General features: G+C 44.1%; 1 protein-coding gene across 1 annotated transcript in view; it reads left to right on the top strand.

The window, feature by feature from the left end:
* jmjd8 (jumonji domain containing 8) overlaps window positions 1–18,519 on the top strand; it is a 30,983-nt gene that overhangs the window by 2,393 nt on the left and 10,071 nt on the right. The window contains exons 2-7 of the mRNA XM_080523711.1: window positions 3,157–3,249; window positions 3,339–3,387; window positions 4,300–4,396; window positions 6,589–6,657; window positions 7,180–7,299; window positions 12,798–12,865. Of these exons, the coding sequence (XP_080379837.1) occupies window positions 3,157–3,249; window positions 3,339–3,387; window positions 4,300–4,396; window positions 6,589–6,657; window positions 7,180–7,299; window positions 12,798–12,865 (496 nt within the window). The remainder of the gene's footprint in view (window positions 1–3,156; window positions 3,250–3,338; window positions 3,388–4,299; window positions 4,397–6,588; window positions 6,658–7,179; window positions 7,300–12,797; window positions 12,866–18,519) is intronic.

Here is an 18,519-nt window from a genome sequence, read left to right as displayed (position 1 = left end):
ACGTACTCTTCAGTACAGCTGTCAATCAAGCCACGATGACGTCCGTGTGGGTGTGGTTCGTGTTGACAGTGACCAATCATAAAATGGTATCTATTGGTATCTTGGTATCTAGGTATCCGCCTCAAATTGTCAAGTCATTTTATCTCTTCGAGCAGAAATGAACCCCTCGTGTAAAAAAGTTGACCGCGGGAGGCAGAGAGAAACTTGCGCGCGCAAAACTTAACTGCGCGCACGCAAATTCAATTTATGGGCGTGTTAAACACAACTGCGCGCCCGGTTTATGACCGTGTGAAACTTGCGAAGTTAATATCTGCGCGTGTGTAACTTATATCTGCGCGTGTGGAAGTTAATATCTGCGCGTATGGAACTTATATTCGCGCGCGACATTTGACAGAAACGTGACGGCATATAAATACTGTGACTGTAGGTCAGACACCACCCCAGAATAGGATCATTTTCTTCCTTTACTCCTATCTTAATGAAACTTAACATAGTGAAAGCAAACATGTATAGAACATGTTTTTGTATTACACGTTTATTTACCAAATTTAAATATGCAAATTGAGGTAAATACCCATTAAATACTGGCACTTGACTCAGTGCGCACTGCGCAGCAGCTGTCGGGTCTTCGTCAGTGGCGGCTTGTGATAAGCATTTTGGGTGGGGCACAGGTTATGGGGGCATGCTCCACGGGGAAGAATATCAACTTTAAAATCTGGATTTACAGTCGATTTTAGCATGAGAATATATATATAACTTAATTATTTTTATATATAACTTATTAAAGGGCAAACTGCAAACACAACAAAAATATAATGCACAACTGACAAATCAACTGGAATAGTCTTTGTTAGCAGAGTAGACCTAATGTTAACAGAATGGACTTATACCCTTTGTCTATCTGTGCAGCGGTAAGGTGAATAATTCTAGCAGTACTGTCCAGACAGTTGTCTTGTTTAGCCATTCAACTAGGCATTATTTATTCAATGGAGAAAGACATGGAACACAATGCAATTGTGATAATAAATGTGTTCTTTGTTACTTCTTTAATTAAATTAAAGTGTACCTTTCTATTATCATACAATATTTCCTTGAACATGTAAACTCTATAATGATACAGTTGTCTTTCTATTAGTTACTGTCATACTGAACTGTTTGTTATCATCCTGAACTATCTCTGTTGCTCACCTCACCTCAGTTCTGTCTCTATTGCTCTCCTCTCCTGTTGTCTGTCTCTCTGTTGCGCTCCTCTCCTGTTGTCTGTCTCTCTGTTGCTGTCCTGTTGTCTGTCTCTCTGTTGCTCTCCTCTCCTGTTGTCTGTCTCTCTGTTGCTCTCCTCTCCTGTTGTCTGTCTCTCTGTTGCTCTCCTCTCCTGTTGTCTGTCTCTCTATTGCTCTCCTCTCCTGTTGTCTGTCTCTCTGTTGCTCTCCTCTCCTGTTGTCTGTCTCTCTGTTGCTCTCCTCTCCTGTTGTCTGTCTCTCTGTTGCTCTCCTCTCCTGTTGTCTGTCCGAATATAGGTTGTTAAGTCGCGACGTGTTTCCGGGTCCAAAGTTGGCTGAGGCGCTCTCTTCGAAATGCCTCAATAATAATAATAATTAATTATATTTATATAGCGCTTTTCCGAGGCTCAAATACCCTGACAATATGGGGAAAACGGGAAACTTGTATGAATAGATCCGAGTCTAAAAAACGATTAAACTGTCATTCTACCGCTGTAGTACACTGGTATTCTGGTGCGGAGAATTTCTGGTTTAGACCCGGAAATTGCAAAACGTCACGTTTGACGTCAGACTTAACAACCGGATATTCAGGGCTCTCAAGTCTCACGCATTTTTTAATTTTTACTACCCCTAGTGGTAGTGGCCCTAGGCTGCAGCCTAGGTAAGCCTATAATCTGCGCATGCTCGACCGAGAAATGCTTTCTCGACCGAGAAATAGGAGACAGACAATTGGAGCGCTGCTACAGCTCACGTGTAAGCCAAAAGTATTTGCAGTGCCATAGACTGCCATTCGGCCGGCGCCCCGACTCCTCCCCTATGTATTTTCACAGTGAATTTTACACACACACAGATAAAATGTTTATTGTATTGGAGGATTTTTAATGAATGCTGATAGGCGCCGACAGAATATCAGCCGCATTTTATGAATAAAAAAAAAATATTTTACAAGTAGCAACTACGAAGTGGGGCTGCGTTGGAAGGTGGGGGCGGCGCCCTAGCGCCCTCTATTGGCCAGCCGCCACTGGTCTTCGTGTGAGAGTTTTCACGCAAAACTTCTTCTTACCTGTGTACCTCCTCTTACCTGTGTATCTCCTCTTACCTGTGTATCTCCTCTTACCTGTGTACTCCTCTTACCTGTGTACCTCCTCTTACCTGTGTACCTCCTCTTACCTGTGTACCTCCTCTTACCTGTGTACCTCCTTTTACCTGTACCTCCTCTTACCTGTGTACCTCCTCTTACCTGTGTACCTACCTCCTCTTACCTGTGTACCTCCTCTTACCTGTGTACCTACCTCCTCTTACCTGTGTACCTACCTCCTCTTACCTGTGTATCTCCTCTTACCTGTGTACCTGTGTATCTCCTCTTACCTGTGTATCTCCTCTTACCTGTGTATCTCCTCTTACCTGTGTATCTCCTCTTACCTGTGTACCTCCTTTTAGAATGTGTCTTTCTTCTTCTAGCACGACGACTGCCAATGGCCGCTGGCCTGAGCTAGATTACTTTTCCTGCTACAGGGCTCGACATTAACGCCGTTTTACTTGTCCAGAGCAAGTAAAACTTTCGCCGGGTTTGTTTGCGCAAGCATGACGACGCTGCTAGATCCCGGATATTCCGGATGTTCTTCCTGCACACAGGTAAAAATATCCGGGATCTAGCAGCGTTGTCATGCTCGCGCAAACAAACCCGGCGAAAGTTTTACTTGCTCCGGACAAGTAAAACGGCGTTAATGTCGAGCCCTGTGCTATGACTGGTGGATTCATGATTCACTTACTTAAAAGTACTTAGATGTATTGATTGTAAGTCGCTTTGGAATAAGGCGTCTGCTAAATGCCAAAAATGTAAATGTAAATGTACCTATGAGAGATGGGAGAACTGCTGGGTAGAAACAAATTCCTCTAATGCTCAGATATCACTATCTATGTCAACTTTTCGCAGGTCAAATTCAGATAAAAGTTTGACAGACGAAGGTCCTTGCAACATTGATATCTGGGATGACTCGTCATTATCACATCGCCAATTCATCCAGCAGTAGGTATTTTGTAAAATGTTGCCTTTGCATTCTTTCTCTTGAATGTACATAATGTATAACTTTCTAATTTCTTCTGTTCTATTCCTAGATATGCATATTCCAAACCAGTCATTCTTAGAGGTCTTTCTGATAATACGGTACGTGTGAAAATTATTGAATAAAATCACAATACAAATCAATAAAATCACAAAATTTCCATTTGCAATCATTTATTTGTTCTTTCAAATACTTAAATACGGTATGAAAACATCACAATCTGCAGAATATAAACTCATTCATGAATTTTTGGAGACGAACATCAGTTATGATTGCAATCAGGAAATATCACAGTGTGGTAGCTGTAACGGTAAATTACTCAACTTGGCCGCAAGCATAGTCAACCTTGGGCCAAATCAGAAGTTATTTACCCTTAGTTAGCTTTATGCTCAGATTTAGCGTTGCTAGCAATCATAACGGTAATGTCCCTGAAAATGACGAATGTCTCCAGTTATGTTTACATTCTGCAGTTTGTGATGTAACACAGATTTTAGCCCTATTCCCTATGCCCCATGCCCCCCGACGTCTGTGTTTCGTGTGGCGCATTCGGACGGGATAAGCGAAGGCTGTGTTTTACTGGAATTTATTTATAATTTACTGGACATTCCCCCGGATATGATGTCATGACTCTGTGTAACATCCACTTCATGAAAACCAAGCGCAAAAGGCATTGGTTAGTTCTCATTGGTTAGTTCTCATTGGTTAGTTCTCATTGGTTAGTTCTCAAACACGCAGCAAAAAAAAGGGCCGGAGAAAACAAACTCACCACAAATGACAGACACTATTATCCCAAGACCTCTAGAAGAAGAAATAGGGTAGGTGATTTGCAGTGGAATTTTTACTGACATTTTTACGGACATAGCCGATTCGCTCAGGATAAAGAACACAGACGACCTCCGAAATTATTTCGGAACAGCGAAACAACTGTTATTAGAGCTTTGTGACCAGGGCAAATTAACACAACCATCAGTCTAGCACGACTTTCTGGTAAAAGTACCTTATCTTGGTTTCAGAAATTCCAGCTCTTGTGCTCCAAGTCCAGCTTGCTTCAGGAGTATGGAGACCGGATGGTTAGGCTCAGCACAGCCAACACGTACTCCTATAGGAAAGGTACATACACTCACTTAATCACACACAGTCATGGACAAAAATATTGGCACCCCTGCACTTCTGTCAGATAATGCAAATTTACTGGACAGAATAATTGGCACCTTTTCAAAATTGTAAGAAATAATTGTATTTTAAGCATGTAATGCTCCTTTAATTTGTATTTAAACTCACCTGTGGCAAGTAACAGGTGCTGGGAACATAGAAATCACACTAGCAACCAGTTAAAATGGAGAAAAGTTGACTCAACATTTGTGTTGTGTGTCTGTGTATCACACTGAGCATGGGGAAAAGAAAGAAGAAAAGAAGAGCAAAGAATTGTCTGAGGATTTGAGAACCAATCAATTGTCACCAATTGTGGAAAAGCATGGACAATCTCAAGGCTACAAGTCCATCTCCAGAGGTCTTAATGTTCCTGTGTCCACTGTGCGCAACGTCATCAAAACGTTTACAGCCCATGGCAATGTAGCTAACCTCCCTGGATGTGGACGGAAGAGAAAAACTTATGAAAGATTGCAACGAAGGATTGTTTGAATGGTGGATAAAAAAACCTAGATCAACTTCCAAACAAATTCAAGCTGACCTGCAGACACAGGGTACAACAGTGTCAGCTCGCACTATCCGTTGCCATATGAATGAAATGGGACGCTATGGTAGGAGACCCAGGAGGACCCCACTGCTGACACAGAGACATAAAAAAGCCAGACTGGTTTGCCAAAACTTACCTGGGGATGCCAAAATCATTCTGGGAGAACGTCCTGTGGACAGATGAGACCAAAATAGAGCTTTTTGGTAAAGCACATCATTCTACTGTTTACAGATAACGAAATGAGGCCTTCAAAGAAAAGAACACAGTCCCTACAGTCAGACATGGTGGAGGTTCACAGATGTTTTGGGGTTGCTTTGCTGCTTCTGGCACCGGATGCCTTGCCTGTGTGCATGGCATCATGAAATCTGAAGATTAATTAATTAATTATTATTAATTATATTATAATTTTAATTTTAATTTTGCCATTTAGCAGACGCTTTTATCCAAAGCGACTTACAATTACGAATTACAGGGACATTCCCCCTGGAGTAACTGAGGGCTAAGTGCCTTACCCAAGGGCACACTAGTAGTGGTGTGGCTTCAGGCGGGATTTGAACTCACAACCTTCCGATCACAAGTCCAACTCACTATCCACTAGACCACCACTACCCCGTGAAGACTACCAAAGAATTTTGTGCCGCAATGTCGGGCCCAGTGTCAGAAAGCTGGGTCTCCGTCAGAGGTCATGGGTCTTCCAGCAGGACAATGACCCAAAGCAAATTTTAAAAAGCACCCAGAAATGGTTCAAGAAAAAGCGCTGGAGAGTTCTGAAGTGGCCAGCAATAAGTCCAGATCTAAATCCCATAGAACACCTGTGGAGTGATCTCAAAACAGCAGTGTTGGGAGAAGTGTGAGAGACCTGGAGCAGTTGGCAAAAGAAGTGGTCCAAAATTCCAGTAGAGGTGGAACTCATTCATGGTTACAGGAAGCGATTTATTTAAGTTTTCCAAAGGGTGTTTTACCAAATATAATATTAGTTATGTTTAAGTTTAAGCCAATAATTTTGTCCAGTCCATTTTTGGAGTTCTGTGTGGAATCAGATTTGGCCTTTTTTCTCAGCTTTTTTGTGTTGTTCCAATGCAAACAAAAGAAAGAAACGCATTTGTAATTGCAACAATTTTTCTGGGACAAGTGGTGCATTATTTGACAGAAGTGCAAGTCCAATATTTTTGTCCATGACTGTTCACACACACACACACACACACACACACACACACACACACACACACACACACACACACACACACACACACACACTGCACTGCATAGAAACTGTGAGAGATCTATTCACTTTCTATTTGTTTTTTCAATTCTGTTCTGGATGTGGATGATTTAAATAAAATTGTATTTGTCATACATCGTATACATATGGTATGTATATGTATGCATACAGCCGTAGTTGACATAGTGAAATGCTTTGATAAACTTGATAAAATGTACTTACGGTACATTTTTGGTGAATGAGATCGGACCAGTGGCCTACACGAAAATAGACGATTAGTTGTGGAGGGGACCAAATTAGTTTTAACATCCCTAATGCAAAGGTGCTATTGTTGATTCAATGTGTTCTACTGAGATTTTACTCAATATCTTTTATACATTTCAGTCGATGTCCCATTTGAGGAGTTTGTCGACTTGCTGCTGAGGCCTCAGTCTTTGGACACACTTGGCAGTGGTGAGTTTAGGTTCCAGAACACATCCTGGTGAATCAGCTCTCAGCCGTGAAACTATTTGGACAGATCAAATCATATTATGTTCAAATTAGGTATTCTGTTTAGTCTTTGGTCGCATAGCCTTTACATGCAACAACTGCCTAAAGTCTGCAACCCATTGACCCCACCAGACACTGGTTATATATGGTTATGGCTGTACTGCAGCCATCTTCAGTTGGTGTTTTGTTTTTTTAAAGGTCTTTTTACCCTTATCTTCAGAGGCCTTTCTCCCTAAAATGATCCATCAACTTTTTTTCTGTGGTAGTAGGCAGAGTTAGTAGACTAGTAGAACATGTTGGCTGACAGGTAAACTCTTCTTCAGGGCAGTGGGGTGACAGCTCTGCGCATGTAAATAGTAGTTTTTTGTTAGTGAACATACAAATATACGTAGATTATTTATTTAAGACACCACCTCTTGTAATTTTTCTAGCACGTGAACCTCTTCTCTTCCTCACCCTGTATCTCACCCAGTCTTTCTTTGGCAGACACTCTGTATTTCTTTGGAGACAACAACTTCACAGAGTGGTCCTCCCTGTTTGAGAGCTACAAGGCGCCGCCCTACATGCTGCCACACACCACGGGGGCCTACAGCTTCGGTATCGCAGGTCAGGGGTGTCCATCAGTCGCCAGGGTCCAGAGTCTCTGAATATCACTGGCGTTGCTTGTTCGCCGCTTCTCCGTCCGAAATCTAGGTGTAATTGCAGTATACAGAGTAGATTGTCCTATAAAGACACTTAGATTTAGATTTAGTAATCTAAACATTTATTAGACCCCTATACTTTCTTTTATCTACAGTATTTTCTTGTTTATTTTTATTTTACTACTCAATCTTTTTTTTTTTGGGTGATCAATTTTTTATTTTGATTTTATGTACAAACACACAAAGGACAATGACAAAACAATTACCAAAATACACAACATTTCATACCTGCATACATTCCCCCTACCCACCCTCCCACACCAAGATCTTACTCCGCCCAAAAACCCTCAAGAAGGATTTAAACCAGCTCAACATAAATGCCACCAAATAAAATAAATAAACTTAATAGGATAAACATAAAACAATAAATACTATAATATTAAAATATCAATACCCACCCCATTACAAACCATAAGTTATGCATATCACTTCTGCATACATTCTATAAAGGAAGTCCATAAACTAATATTCTTTGCTTGAGCGCCATGCATGCTGGCCACAGACCTTTCTAGTTTGGCTAGATCTAACACAGTGTTTAACCAATGCTGATAGGACAAGTCATGGGGGTCTTTCCACCTCTGAGCTACCAGTTTTTTGGCAGCTGTGAGGCCTACCAGAAGCCAGCGTTGGTGCATCATTGATAAATTTAAACTGGTAAAATCATTCAGTAGTAGAATTATTGGGGAGCAGGGGATAGAGGACCCAAGAAACTCAGACATCTTATTGATGGCCATACCCCAGAATGATTTAACACCAGGGCAATCCCACACCATATGGATGAAAGTTCCTGTTGTGTTTAATGAGCATAACTGACAGTTTGGCGAGGGTGTTAATTTCATCAAAAAAAGTTTGCGGGGTGTACAGTATAGCCTGTGTGCAAAGTTATAGTGAATCATCTGATGATTGGGGTTGCGAGATGCTAAGTTGATCTTAGTCCAAACCGTAGTCCAATTGATTGTAGCTGGTGAGATAGAAAGGTCATGGCTCCAACGCAAGTTAATTTGTAGAGGGATATCTGCACATTTGATCATAAGTGTGTATAGGTTAGAGACTAAGGCTGTGGTAGGTTTACCAACAAACATTTTGTGGATGGGATGTACCTTCAAGTCTTCTCCCCAGGGGACTCCGTATGCCCGTAGGGCACTGCGGAGCTGGAGGTAGAAAAAGAAAGAGGTGCCAGGTGAATTAAAGTGAGATTGCAGGTCTTGAAACGATCTAAATTCATTACCTACAGTGATGTCAGATAGGGTGTAAACCCCTCTTCCACTCCACTGAGGGAAGGAAATGGGGCGACCTCCTGAGCAAATGGCAAAGTTATTAAATAACGGAATGTAAGGATGGAACTTCAGATGAATGTTGGCCTGCATTTCTACAGTTCTCCATGTGGCGACAAGATGAGAGATTAAAGGGCCAAACTTGGATTTACAGGTTTTGAGAGGAATGTTAGAATAGATAACATCCTGAAGCCTATGTGGGCTCACCAACTTCTCCTCCAGAGATCGCCAGGCTACTTGTGCATCTGGGTTGAGCCAGGTGTGAAGAGCACGAAGGGTTGTTGACCAAAAATAAAACTGGAAATTAGGCAATCCAAGACCACCAGAGGATGTGTGTTTCTGCAGAGTGGACATTTTCATCCGTGGGCGTCTCCCTTTCCAGACATACCTGGAGACCAATTTATGTAATTTGTCCCAGTGTCCAGCAGGTGGAGCCAAGGGGAGCATAGCACTACAGAAGTTAACCCGGGGCAAGATGTTCATCTTAATAATGGAAACTCTAGATCGGAAAGAGTTGGGAATAGATGACCAGCGCTCCAGATCCGTCTCCACTTGTTTCAAGGTAGAGTTATAATTATAAGGTATTGTAGTTTGTAGTGATGGATAAATTGATAAACCTAGATATTTGAAATGGTCAACCACTGGGATATCTGATGGTAGTGATACCTGCCTTGAGGCCTCATTGATGGGAAGGAAAGCCGACTTGGACCAGTTAATTTTATAACCGGAAATGCTCCCATACTGGTGAAAAATAGATAAAAGATGTGGGGTTGAATTTTCGGCATCACCAAGATAGAGTAGAATGTCGTCACAATAAAGTGAGATATAATGATCCGTGCCATGGGCAGTTATCGGAATGTGGGGTGACTGACGCACAGCCTGGGCTAAAGGCTCCAAAGATAAAGTGAACAAAAGTGGAGAAAAAACGCAGCCTTGGCGCGAGGAGCGTCCGACAGGAAATAAAGAGGAACACACATTCCCAGTCATTACCATAGCTGAAGGAGAGGAATAAAGGGTCTTTATCATGTTGGTGAAAGTTGTCCCGAAACCCATAAGCTGGAGAACAGACCATAGGTAGTGCCATTCCAGACGGTCAAAAGCTTTCTCTGCATCCAGAGAAAGGACTGCACAGGGAGTAGCATTATCAGCAGAAGCATCAATGATGTGCAAGAGCCTGCGTACATTATCTGAGGATAATCTAGATTTCATGAATCCGGTTTGATCCGGATGTATAAGTTTGTTCATGAATGGCTCCAGTCTAAGTGCCAACACTTTTGCAAACACTTTTATGTCTGCATTCAAGAGTGACAAAGCACGGTAATTTGCGCACTCAGTTGGATCTTTGCCTTTTTTGTGAAGCAATGTTATAGTAGCGGTGTTAACATCTCTGGAAAAGGCTCCACTAAACATAGCATGATTAATCATCTTTAAAAGTAGAGGGCCAAGTTGAGACCAAAATGTTAAATAAAATTCTGGAGGGATGCCATCAAACCCAGGTGATTTACCTTTGTTAAGCTTGTGTAAAGCATTTTTTAATTCAATTAAAGTAATGGGTTTATCCAGAGATATGGCATCCTGCGGCAGCAATTTAGGAAGATTGAGATTGTTAAGGAAAGCATCTGATTTAGATGAGTCATAAGATACTTCGGAGTTGTATAACTTGGAATAAAAAGAGCGGAAGGTTGAATTAATTATTTTGGGATCTGTTACTAGGTCTCCCTCTAGTGTTTTGATGCATGAAATATTCGCAAAATTCTCACTGGCACGGAGGCTGATGGCCAGAGATCGGCTGGGGCGGGCACCTTCGAAATAATGATTCCGGCGTGAACGTTGAATGAGGAATTCAGCTCGCTGTCGCAACAAGGAGTTCAGCTCATCCTTTATTTTGTTTCTTTGTATGATTGATTCAGGGGTAGTGTTACTGTGCATGTCTCTCTCAAGTTGACCGAGTTCATGTTCCAGTTCAAGGGTTCTACGGTGACGTGTCTTGTTCAAATGAGAGGCAAAAGATATACAATTACTCCTAATATAACCCTTCACAGAGTCCCATAGTATCCGAGGATCTTCTACTGAGTGCTCATTGAACAAAATAAATTCAGCCAGACCAGTTTGAAGTTGTTCCACAAAGCTGTCATTACGCAATAAAGATGTGTTTAGACGCCAGCGCGGCGCACGGTCGCGCGTTTCTGATAATTTGGCCCTGCAGATAACTGCCTTATGATCAGAGAAGGCGAGAGGGAGCATATCTGCGCTTACCTTTTCGAGAAGATTCTACGAGGCGAAAATAAAATCAATTCTGGAGAATGTATGATGTCTTCCGGAAAAAAGGAGTAGTCTCGTTTGTTTGGATTAATAACACGCCATATATCCATAACTGAAAATTCCTGGGCCCATTTATTTAATGCACCAGACGTTGCTCTCTGGTCACTGCCCTCTACAGAAGCTGTCCTATCTGCTGAGTGGTCCAACACTGCATTAAAGTCTGCCCCAATTATTAAACGGTATTCTACCAGGTCATGCATGATATTAGATAGGCATGTATAAAAATCCGAATCATAACTGTTAGGTGCGTAAATAGACAAAAAGGCTATTTTCTTATTTTCAATAATGGTTTTCATATAAGTAATTCTTCCATCTAAATCGCCCCCTACACCTAAGTTAGTTAACTGAAAATTACGGCGAGCAAGGATTACTACTCCCTTCGTTTTGTTTAGGGCTGATGAACTTGCCTTCACCATATAATGTTTATCTTTTAGTTTATGGACATCCCTCTGCAGCAAGTGGGACTCGCTAACCATGGCTATATCCACTTTCTCTCTTCTTAACACATCCAAAAAACTTGTACGTTTATGTGGTAAATTAAGGCCACGTGCATTAAAGGAAAACACTGTTATCTTAGTCATTTAGATGGTGGTATATGCAAGGCACAATATGAGCTGAAGAAGAAAAGAAAAAAAATGGCAGAGCAAGACCTGTACCCCCCCCCCCCTCCCGCACACACACACACACACACACACACACACACACACACACACACACACACACACACACACACACACACACACACATACCCACATGCAGCCAGACACGCACGCACACGCACATACGCAGCCTCCACACGCGCACACACACACACACACACACACACACACACACACACACACACACACACACACACACACACGCACACCAGAGCAGCGAGTAGAACCAACAAATACACACACACACACACACACACACCACAAGACAACACAAAAAGAACAACAACATCCTACATGGGTAACCCATGCAATCCTAACCCTCCCACCCATTAATAGAAGGCGAGTCCCTAGAGAAAAAAAAACTCCAAGGGGGCGGAATAATTTGATCATAAGAAAAATAAGTCCTTTACTTTAGGTAAACCAATACGGCCCGTTAATCTATACAGAGTAGAGAATACACAACCTTAGGCAGGGCCGTAATGAAAGATACTGGGAAAACAAAATTAGCAACAAAACAACCGTCAACAACAACCACAAAAAACAGCAGTTTAAAGCCTATAGCCTACTTTTCAGTTTGAAAAGCGTCTTTGAGTGTCTAGAAAAGCGCTATATAAGTCTAATGTATTATTATTATTATTATTATTATTATTATTATTATTATTATTATTATTATTATTATTATTATAGGCTGTAGTGTATAATTCCAGTGATGTTTTCTTCTTTTGGCACTATGCTCCAAAACTTTGGATTTAAAATCAAACAATTACTATCAGGTTATAAGTAGATATTTTCAGCTTTTTATTTAATTGTATTTGTGTACATATTAGTGTTACCTTTCAGAAATAACAACAGTTTTTAGTAGTAGCATAGTCCCACTGTTATTCCACTTATTGCACATAGCTTTTTTATGGATTGGAATTTCTTTACCTGTGTAGTTGTATTGAGTGAATACCAATATCTGGTCTATATTTCATGTGAATTGCTTCAATAGAAATTATTAATTAGTATTGAATTAAAACATTGTTGAGGTGTCGAATATTTATTTTCCCCACTGTATCCTTGTTGGGTCAGATGGGCAGGAACAACTCCTAGGTTGAATTGGGTGTTGATAATGAATGTTTTTTTATTTAATTCACCTACCTATACAGGTCCAGGAACAGGGGTACCCTTCCATTGGCATGGCCCTGGCTACTCTGAGGTCATCTATGGCAGGAAGGTACGTCAACATCAGCTAGGATTCCAGTTCATCCCCCTGCATGTCAGTTCAACACCAGTAGCTGGTATATGAATGTAGCCCTCACAGCTCCACCAAGAGGTCTGGACCTGCACAGCACAGGAAGGGGGGGCAGCTGTCTCTATTGGGTCTGTCGCCCCTCCACTCATTGCAGTGTGATGGTAGTGTTGTATCAGTTGGCTGGTCCATCAGCATGTCGAAGTGTCCTTGGGCAAGACACTGAACCCCTAAATTGCTTCCAGTGAGCGGGCCAGCGCCTTGCATGGCAGCTTGCCGCCATTGGTGTGTGAATGTGTGTGTGAATGGGTGAGAGGCCATTGTAAAGCGCTTTGGAGCAGCAAAAAATAAGTGCAGTCCATATACCATACATACACTACCGTTCAAAAGTTTGGGGTCACCCAGACAATTTCGTGTTTTCCATGAAAACTGACTTGATGGGCACTTCTTGTGTACCATACGGTCAAGCTGTTCCCACAACAGCTCAATGGGGTTGAGATCTGGTGACTCCGCTGGCCACTCCATTACAGACAGAATACTAGCTGCCTGCTTCTTTCCTAAAAAGTTCTTGCATAATTTGGAGGTGTGCTTTGGGTCATTGTCCTGTTGTAGGAGGAAATTGGCTCCAATCAAGCGCTGTCCACAGGGTATGGCATGGTGTTGCAAAATTGAGTTCCTTATTCAAAATCCCTTTTACCTTGTACAAATTTCCCACGTTACCAGCACCAAAGCAGCCCCAGACCATCACATTACCTCCACCATGCTTTTTTTTTTTATATCTTTTTTTTTATTGTATTATTATATTTAGATACACAATACATATAACACTACATTGAATCAACAAAACAAACCTCCACAATACCCACATACAACGTGCTGACGTGACGTGCTGACGTGATCCAAGATGGCGCCGACCATGGCTGCTATGTCGCTACAGTTTGTTGTGTTCTGTCTGTTCTGTGTCTCTGTGTCCTGCCTAACATCGTACACAAACGACGTTCTACTGCACATGAGGGGTTTAACCCCACCGGACATCTTCCCCAAACTACTCACCCGTTCCACGGACATTCTGGATATGCTTGTGAGGGGGACCGCGTTTTTCGCCAGAGCTGTGAGGTGGATCAGAAGGCAGCGAGGTCGGAGAGCTGGCTGCTTGGTTCGCCTTCGGCGGAGAGGGACGCGACCACCACTCCCGGGCATATTCCTGAGCAACGTGAACTCCGTTTGCAATAAAATGGATGAACTCCGGTGTCTCGTTGCAAGGAACAGCGACTTCCACTCCTCGGCTGTCTTCGCGTTCACGGAGACGCATCTATCTTCATCTGTCCCTGACGAGGCGGTGGAGCTAGAGGGATTCTCCGCGTTCCGGGCTGACAGAGACTTCGAGGCGGTGAGCAAGTCTAGGGGTGGGGGGTTAATGTTCTTTGTAAACGTGCGCTGGAGTTCCGAGGTGACAGTGCTCCACAAACACTGTTCCACGGCTATAGAATCCCTATTCATCCTCTGCCGTCCATTCTATTCCCCCCGTGAGTTCAGCTCATTCATTCTCGCGTGTGTCTACATTCCACCTAATGCTGACGTCACCGCAGCAGTAGACACACTGGCAGAGCAATTGATGAGTGTGGAACGTAGTTACCCGGACAGTTGTTGTTGTTGTTTTGGGGGATTTTAACCAGGCTAATCTTAGCCGGGCGCTCCCCAAATACAGGCAGCAAGTCACGTGTCCCACCAGGGGGGTGAACACTCTGGACCATTGCTACTGTACAGCTCGTCAAGCCTACCATTCTGTCCCCCGTGCTGCACTGGGCTACAGTGACACATCCTCATACACCTGATCCCTCGCTACAGGCAGAGGTTAAAACTCTCTAAACCTGTTGTACGGCGATTCAGGGTGTGGTCCAGTGAGGCATGTGAGCGACTCTGCGCCTGGTTGGAGAGTGCAGGCTGTGACCAGGACTTGGTGGAGTGGGCGGGGCCAGAGGCTGGTAACAATCTGGATGTATACACAGACACTGTTACATCATTTATCAGCTTTGGCGAGGAGGTGTGTGTCCCCCTCCGCTCCAGGAAGTCCTTCAACAACGACAAGCCCTGGTTTTCATCCCAACTCAGGCGTCTGAGGTCAGAGAAGGAGGTGGCTAGGCGCAGTGGGGACGTGGACCGGGTCAAGCAGGCAAAGTACAGGTTCGCCAAAGCGGTGAAGGAGGCGAAGCATCGCTTTTCGGAGAAGCTGCAGCAACAGCTCTCTGAGGGGGATTCCGCCTCCGTCTGGAAAGGCCTAAAGACCATCACCAACTACAAACCCAGGTCCCCGCTGATGTCCGACAACCTCCCTCTCGCTAACGAGCTGAACGAGTTCTACTGTAGGTTTGAGAAAGAGAGGTTCCCGCCCACCCCCGCCCTCTCCCTCCACACCCCCCGGCTACAACCACCACCCCCGTCCCCCAGGGGGGCCAATGTCCCTCCTGCTACCCCCACCCTCCCCCCCCCTCCCTCCCCCCTCCTCACCCGCCCCGCCCACCCCCACCCCCCTTTCCCCACCCCCTCTCTCTGTCACAGTGCGAGAGGTAAACAGACTGTTTAAGAGGCAGAATCCCCGGAAGGCAGCTGGTCCGGATTCCGTCTCTCCCTCTGTCCTGAAGCACTGCGCCGACCAGCTGGCCCCGGTGTTTACCCACATCTTCAACGCCTCGCTGGAGCTGTGTCACGTCCCAGCGTGCTTCAAGGCATCAACCATCATCCCCGTCCCCAAGAAGGCCAAGGTCACAGGCCTCAACGACTACAGACCCGTCGCTCTGACCTCTGTCGTCATGATGGTCCTGGAGCGCCTTTTCCTGGCCTACCTGAAGCTCATCACGGATCCTGTGCTGGACCCCCTGCAGTTCGCGTACAGAGCCAATAGATCCACGGAGGACGCCGTGAACATGGCTCTGCACTACGTACTAGAACACCTAGACACTGCAGGCAACTACGCCAGGATCCTGTTCGTGGACTTCAGCTCGGCCTTCAACACGATCCTCCCACACATCCTGGAGCACCAGCTATCCCTGCTGCAGGTGCCGGTCTCCACCTGCAGGTGGATCACGGACTTCCTGACTGACAGGTCTCAGCGGGTGAAGCTGGGGAAGAGCATTTCCAGCTCCAGGTCCACCAGCACGGGCTCCCCGCAGGGCTGCGTCCTGTCTCCAGCACTATTCTCCCTTTACACCAACAGCTGTGTCTCCCGCCACCCCTCGGTCAAGCTCCTGAAGTTTGCAGACGACACCACCCTGGTGGGCCTCATCTCCGGGGGGGACGAATCTGCCTACAGGGGTGAGATCGAGGGGCTGCAGAGCTGGTGCAGTTTAAACAATCTGGAGCTAAATGCTCTGAAAACAGTGGAGATGGTGGTGGACTTCCGAAGGAAAGCAGCCCTGCCCCCTCCCATCACGCTGGGAGGTACCCCGGTGGCCTCCGTGGAGTCATGCCGCTTTCTAGGCATGACCATCTCCCGGGACCTAAAGTGGGAGCAGAACACCGAGGCCCTCACGAAGAAGGCCCAGAAGAGGATGTTCTTCCTCCATGATGGTCCAGTTTTACACGGCCATCATAGAGTCCATCCTCACCCACTCCATCATCACCTGGTTCCCTGCTGCAACGACCAAGGACAAGGCCAAGTTGCAGCGGGTGCTACGTTCAGCAGAGAGGGTGATCGGCTGTCCCTTGCCCTCCCTCAACTCCCTGCATGACACCAGGGCTCTGAGGAGGGCAAGGAAGATCATGGCAGACCCCTTCCACCCCGGCCACGGCCTCCTCACCCTGCTTCCCTCTGGAAGAAGGTTGCGGCTGGCTAAGGCACTGAAGGCCCGCCACAGGCTCAGTTTCTACCCCTCAGCCGCCAGGCTGATAAATGACTCTGGCTTCCCCCTCCCCCCCGCCCCCAAGTCTGCCCAGGACTGAATATGCACTGGACTCACTGTAAAAACTCTGCACTGCACTTTATACCGCACTATCCAATGCACTGTTGTCTGTCCTGTGTTGTTGTTGTTGTGTTGTCCTGTTTTTGACACGTGAAAAAAGTATAAACGCACTTGCTGTGGTGACGAAGCAAATTCCTATATGTGTAATGCATAGTGGCAATAAACGTTATCTGAATCTGAATCTGAATCTGAATCTGAATACAAGAGACAAACAAACATAAATTACACATTATATATATATACCCATACACATACATACATACGCGTACACATATATACACTATATATGCATATTAATGCACTTACTGTAACGCCAAAGCAAATTCCTATATGTGTATGCATAATGGCAATAAACGTTATCTGAATCTGAATATATACATACATATACACAAAATAAAAAAATTAAATAAAAATAAGAAATGGGGGTCAATATGCACCTTTCACAAGCTCATCAGTCAGCACAACACACTAATCTATACACAGACTCGCAACGTCACGTGGCAGGTGGTCAAATAAGGGTTTCCATAATCTAATAAAGAGCTGTTCGTTGCCCTTTACTCTAGCACTCAGTCTTTCCATCTGTACGATTTTGAAGATCTCACGATACCATTGAGTGATTGTTGGGGGCTTTTCCATAATCCAGTTGAATAGAATACATCTCCTAGCCAGAACTAGCAATTTCTGGAGAAGCAGAACATTAGACTGATTCAATGGCATATTTCGTTCAGGGAGACTCAGTAGGAAGAGGCCTGGTTTCATTTCAATGCTGCATTTAAAGATGTTATTCAATTCTTTGGCGACCAGTGACCAGAATTTTGAAATGGTAGAACATCGCCAGAAGCAGTGGATATAAGTGCCATTTTTCTCCTTACACTTGGAGCAAAGTGGTGATCTGGACGGGTCAAATTTATTAAGGATATATGGAGTTCTATGTTGTCTATGCAAAATGTTGTACTGAGTCTCCTTAAATGTATTACAGCAAAAAGTGCTACTGCAAGAAGTAATACATGTAGTCCAGTCTGCCCCTTCATACTTAGATTCCAAGTCCCTCTCCCAAGTAGCTATTACATGGTCTATATTATGTTTGTTACAAGTGTCTAAAAAGTTATAGAAATAAGAAATAAACCCTCTAGGTTGTGAGAACCGGGTAAGACATTCATCTAAAGAGCTCCTTACTGGCCCCCCTGGAGACAGTTTAATATTGGTATCTATGAAATGGCGTACTTGTAAATAAGCAAATAAATGTTTATTAGGTATAGCAAACTGAGACTGAACCTGGGTAAATGACATGAGAACCTCGTCCGTGAATAAATCACAGATGACCCTAACGCCCTTCCTATACCATTCATTGAAAACACTACTATGAATACCTGGAGGGAAGGTCTTATTACCAATTATTGGAGTCAGGGAAGAGAAACATCCCTTCGTACCAGTATGGCTTGTAATTTCTCCCCACGCTCTTACTGTGCTATAGATAATGGAATTCTTAATGCTTAATGGTATTTGTTTTCTGTCACCAGTTAGCAAACTTAACAGAGTTACAGGTGAACAACACCATTCATCAATGTGTTTACCCACTCCATTAAGGTAATCTTTTAACCATTCCAACATGATCCCAGCATGACAGGCCAGATTGTAATTGAAAATATTGGGGAGTGCTAAGCCCCCTCTTTCTACAGG

The sequence above is a fragment of the Nansenia antarctica genome, assembly GCF_963989245.1.
Source record: "Nansenia antarctica genome assembly, chromosome: 2".
Taxonomy (NCBI): Eukaryota; Metazoa; Chordata; class Actinopteri; order Argentiniformes; family Microstomatidae; genus Nansenia; species Nansenia antarctica.
The sequence above is the reverse complement of the archived record's forward strand: the minus strand, read 5'-3'. Positions and strand labels throughout refer to the sequence as shown.